This window comes from Argentina anserina, chromosome 7 (genome assembly GCF_933775445.1).
Source record: "Argentina anserina chromosome 7, drPotAnse1.1, whole genome shotgun sequence".
NCBI lineage: Eukaryota > Viridiplantae > Streptophyta > Magnoliopsida > Rosales > Rosaceae > Argentina > Argentina anserina.
Genome location: NC_065878.1, coordinates 17,105,243 through 17,111,242, shown reverse-complemented (window position 1 = coordinate 17,111,242; position 6,000 = coordinate 17,105,243). Strand labels below are relative to the sequence as shown.

The following is a 6,000-nucleotide window of genomic DNA, read 5'->3' as shown; positions in this document are numbered from 1 at the left end:
TATTTTTATTTGTTTTTAAGAAAAATATATATAGAAAATGACAACATTACCCCTCATGTGCATGACATGTGACACAAAATTGGATAGAAACAGTTAAATTTAACGGATAGGGTGCAAATCGGTAATTTTTACCAAGTTTAGGAGGTAAATTGACTCAAATACAAGTTCATGGTGCAAATTGACAATTTCAACCAAATTTGGGGTGCAAATCGGCATTTTTGCCATTATCTTAATAGCCAAAACTCACTTCATTATCTTTGGAGAATGGATAGTATAGAACGAACTCAACAAAGACGTGTTTGTCCCCAAGTTTGGCTCATATTATGGGCGTAAATTCTCAAATAATATGATCAATGTGTTTGGTAAATCAGCTTATTTACTAAGTTCACGAACTCCGATGTAATTTTTAGGCAAATTATGAAAGTTGTAATGAAGCTTTTAGAAGTTGTTGCTAATTAAATCTGCAAACGTAGATTTTTCCAATCTCACCTCAAGACCAAACTGGACCCATATTATGTGAAAATTAAAATAACAGAGTGTGTATTAAGAGATATATGGTGTGTATTTAAAACCTCTCATATTTTAATTCCATAAATCTAAAAGAATACCAAACTTGGTTCAACAAAACAAAAAATTAATTAAAAAGAAACAAGCTAAACCTAACAGGATTTACACAAAAAATTCATTAGTTGAAAAGGAGTTTTACACAAAAAGAAACCAAAACTTGGGTCAACAAAAATAAAAACGAAATGAAAACACTACACAAGCTACATAATCATTTTTATTCCACTAAACCAAATGATATAGGATTATGCGTACATGTATATATGCTCCTACTCCTCATAGACCAACCGGTGCTAGGCTATAGTTGTTTATCTTTTAATGCTATACAAAATTCATTAATTTTGATCAAGTTTACGAATTTCTTTATTAGTAATCGATTGAATAATAATTTTGGAAAAAATAGTATGTGATACGTACATATAAAATTACTGAATTCAAGAATCTCAAGGTCGATAGATTATATTAAGAGATTAATCTCTTAATTTTTTTTAAGAAACCTGATTTGCCAATAACAAGTCAAAGATGGCACAGTAGTTCGATGCAAATCTTGGAAGTTACTGTAATCTTTTTTACTGATTAGCCCATAAAATAACATAAGATTCACTGAAAAATGGAAACATTGCCTGAGCCCCATAATCTCTTTAATCAAAACCTTGAAATTGGGGGATTGTGAGATGCTAATGCTAGAAACTGAGCATCTTGCATGTTCTAGCAGAGCCATTATTTGCTTTTGATATACGTAATGCGGCTCTCGACACTCATGGAAAATAGCAGCCCAAGGGGCCAAGACTGGAGAAACCATTTCGCCGTCCCGCCATGGGTGAGCGAACGTGAGAAAGGGAGACACCGAAGCTTTTCCGAAGTTGAAAATGCAAATTGAACTCCAAGCAATGGGAGAAGGTTCAGTCTCGGAACTGATGGTTTAACGGTGTCTCTGGAAATTTCAGTGACCTTCACTTTCTCCATTTTCGCGAATTCGAAGTGGTTGAGTAATCAGACATTTCAAGTTGATGTACGTATGGTACTACTGTATATGGTACGCCCAGCCGTACGCAGCTTATTGTGGTCGGTAAAGGTTGGCTAGATTACGTACGTTATTTACAATGTAAATTAGTAGGTAGATACATCAGCTGTTACATATATTGTCATATTCACAAATTACAACTGAGCTGCTCCCAATTATGTTAAGAGAGATTATATTCATACCTCTAAAAACGGTATTTATATTTTTTTACTCAATAGACTTCTATTTTACTTTTATAGATACTTAAAATAGATTATAATTTTAATTTTATACTAAATAAAAGTCTGTAAAAGAGTCAAGCCGAAAGTTAATCACTTAGAGAGCGATTACCTATTTTGGAAATCAAGTTGCTCCACTTCTATAGGGTTGGAGCAATATTCGGCTCCATGTGTGACAGTTTCTTGCCTTAATTAAGAGAGTGAAAAATTGTTTCGGCAGACTACCTTTGAGGCGTCGATGACAACATATCTAAGCCTAAATTAATCGGCGGCAACCGGCCGCTGGGTCTGGGTCTGACACAAACAACGGTGGGTTTGATTCCCACCGCCCAGTGTGCCCGTGCTAGAACCGAAAGACTCTCACCGGTGTTTCTAGCCCCCGCAAGGGGTGGGGTTAACAACTACCATAGTTATAAACATTCCTTAACTAAGTACTCGGACAGCTCTTGATCGAAGATTATATTAGTATTTGCATGGTTATAAATCCGGTGCATTATTTATACAAAAGAGTGAACTGGTGAAGTTAAGCTACATTGAATATTAGAAGGTGTCGATCAACTCTCCAAGTCAAGTCTGAATAAGTCCGGACAATCTGACATGGAATGCTAACATACTTTTCAAAGAGGAAGCTATAACCAGCTAGGAGCCTAGGATGTATGTGAAACTTCTCATTTCAATATATTAGCAATAATATTGTTGATACAGCAAAAACAAATTCACCCAAAAAGCGAAAATAGAGAATATATAAATCACAACGTATAATTAACAGCTAAATCACGGGAGATGCATCTAGGATGCCCGAGTAGTGGTCACAACCGCAGAGACCATAGTATTCATCCCACACATGCCATGGCCTCGGCAAAGCCGGTAATAACCGTGTTCACCCCATTTTGCGCTCCATGAATTCTTAATGATCCAATACGGCTTGTTGCTGAGCCTGAGAATCGAGAAGCCACTGTCACCGTATCCAGCAAGTAAAACACCATGGTTCACCCATTTCTTGAAACAAACAAGAGGGCACGATACACCACCAATGTATGTTTGCATAAACATAGCATTCAACCCAACTGCACATGCATCAACACAATCTCATTATGCTAAACAATAACAGATATATGTATGGACACATAGATACATGGCGGCCAAGCTATATATGTATGTATTCCATATTTGCATGTTGTCAGTTTTAGTACTCACTCGCAAGAGGACCATTGTGGACTAAGTTGGCTGCAATTTGGTTCTCATCAAGTGGAATAGTGGTGAAATTGGTCACTCTTACAGCTACTTTGTCAGGATTGAATTTGCATTCACCCTTCTTGCCTGTATATGGGTATTAAGCCTCATCTTGCAACCCTCCTGCTTCCATTAGATACTTGTAGGCATTTGTCATAAGTCCGCCACCACAACCACGGTCGCAGGCATCTTTTTCTTTCGCATCGCACTTGATTAATTGCACAAACAATTAAGCAACACAAACTAATTGTACGAAAGCAAAATATTTTATATCTATCTATGAATTTAAACACACACAAACACAAGCTTAAGTAAACTATAATCCCCTTAAAATTGACTAGTAATTTCATGTTCCAGATGCTTAATTACCACATTATCACAGTCCACGAGCTGTTGTTCACTGAGGCTAACAAGCTTCCCAGTGGCAATGAAATTGGCTCCTTCAATGGCTCCTGTTGTGCTAAAGGCCCAGCATGAACCACAACCGCCCTGCATCCACAAGTTAATTACAAGTGCTATGAATTACGGTACAATTCGTTTGATCGAGCCCGAATAAAAATACAAAATTTTATGCTCTTCGGCGCTTCAGCTAGGCCGTCCTTTTCGGGCGTACTGAACAACGGCGTGAATTGCGCCAAAATAAACAAATTTTTTTTACATACACTCTCCATTAGACAAGTCTTACTGTTTAAAATTCTCCAGCTCAAAACACATTTGATTATAGAATCGATCGATTAAAATTTAAAAAGTAATAGCATCCGTACGTAGGACGTTCAGCTAAATGATTTCAGGTCTATCTGACCTCCTTCACCTAAAAAAAATGATTTCAGGTCTATAGTGCGTGTAGCCGTGTACGTATGTACGTGTAGTCTCTTAATTTGCAACAAGGATGCTAGTTAGGTCGAATTGTGTGTCCAACACTCCCAACAGTATGAAACATTAGAATTCAAATAAATAAATAAATATAACGAAAATTAGAAACTGTTCAACTAACTAATCACCTGCATCTTCTTGACCTCAGTAACAGCTCCTTTTTCTCTCCAATCGAAACTCTCAGGCAATCCGCTAACATCCGTAAGCTCCACCGTACTCCCCACGCTGCTACCGCCGTTGTTTAAGCCGGGCCCACCTCTAACTCCAGTGTATAACCTCTCGAACTCCTCCTCGGACAGATCCGAGAACGGCGTGACGCCGTGGACCGCCGTCGGATCCAAACCCTGGTGCTCCGCGGCTCTGATCATGTTCTTGGCAAAAACACCGAGGCGGTGCATATACTCCTTCCTAGTAGAATACTTCTTCCCATATATCTCCATGAAAACTTTGAACTCTCTCTCGGTTCCAAGGAGCTTATGGGCATCCATCGAGAATTTTCGAGGGTTGTAATCATGGTATGTGACTTGGTGGATGATTGGGTCTTGAGGGGTGACATCTAGGGCTTCAGAAAGGGTTAGTGCGCAGGTTAAGAGTGCAACACCCACCAAGCACGTTAGAAGAGGTGGAGGTAGAGGTGGTCCGGCCATTTTTCCTGTGGTGGCTCCTTTGTTCTTGGCTTAGTTTTATGTCCGGCTAAGAGTACCGTTGATTACCGTTTTGTCCCCGGATTATACATCGGTATCTGCAAATCGAGGGGTACTGTTGTCAATAGGAAATTTACAGACGGCGGTTGGCGGAGTTGCATACAGGAACCCGACGTCTCCATGCAACGCGTGGTAGTCGCTTAGTTGTGTAGCTTCACAATTGGTCAACTAGTTTCTTGATTTCTTATTAATTTTTTTTAATAAATGGCTGATGCGTTATCCTTAAATTTTCATTAATGAAATTATCGAATATAAATGGATGACGTGAAACTTAAATTTCTGATTATAAAAACCTTTAATAATATTATAATTTTCTACAAACCAAGTACTCAGTAAACATCAACTATCAAAGAGCACTACTCTAATGACGACTTTATTTGCTTTGAAACAACAGTGACACAGATGAAAACACAGTAGAATGTAACCCTAAGAACGATGGAGCATCACCTACATATCCTAATGTCTAATAAATCAGCTCTCAAACTATGTTGTTGTTGGAAAATAAATCCAACAATACTTAGTTTTGCTCTGCCACTAGACGACAACGATCATTTGACAAAATAAAGAACTCGTCACCCACTTAGAGCAAACAACGCACACTAGTGCGCACACGAATACACAGCCTGCCACGTCATACACAACTATCATATTATTACATTAAAAAAATAACAACATAAATTAAACAAAACTAAAATAAAAATAAAACTGGTTAGACCTATGAGAGCCCAAACCCAAATATTATTCCAGGACACAAGGATATATACCATTGGCAGCCAAAAGAGCCTACCCCGACCCTACTGTGACCACTGCTGATGGGATACCCAGGACACCGTCCGCCCACGTTTGTCGGACAACTACCATCATTGACGCTCCATTGTTACCGCTCCATGTCGAACTCATCCAAAACTACACCCCCATATCAGATCTAGATCCAACCAAAGACGCGCCTCCAGATCTACATTAATATTTTCTTTTACATTGGGCTAAAACCAATGAACCAAGCTAGTCTCCATTTCAAGGTTTGTTTGTTTGATCCAACCCGGTGGCCCAATGTGAACTGAAGTAGTTTATTTACTAAAAAGAAATTAACCAAGTACATTTATATGCGAATTAGTTTAAGATAGCTGTTAGGTGACGTAGTTTATCATTCAAGTGTAGGTTTTTTTTTGAGAAGATTCAAGTGTAGAGTACTGGATGAGTGAGATTAAAGAAATTTGAGTTTGACTCACTAGCGTTGAGCTTCCAGCTAGATATAGTAGAATCGAGAATAAATATTTTGATAGCATTTTCATTTCTGAATTAGAGTTTTTGGTCTACATAGTACATTTGGGGCACCAGGTAGTCTTTGTTAGAAAAACAGTGACATATTAAATATATAATTTAA

The 6,000-nt window shown here is 38.1% G+C and overlaps 1 protein-coding gene across 1 annotated transcript; it reads right to left on the bottom strand.

The window, feature by feature from the left end:
- Positions 1 to 2,529: 2,529 nt before the first annotated feature.
- Positions 2,530 to 4,702, bottom strand: LOC126802805 (probable cysteine protease RD19D). The gene is given in 4 exon segments (XM_050530514.1): positions 2,530 to 2,873; positions 3,004 to 3,247; positions 3,409 to 3,535; positions 4,051 to 4,702. Coding segments are annotated over 4 exon segments (1,158 nt in total). The 5' UTR covers positions 4,560 to 4,702; the 3' UTR covers positions 2,530 to 2,595.
- Between the last annotated feature and the right edge of the window lie 1,298 nt (positions 4,703 to 6,000).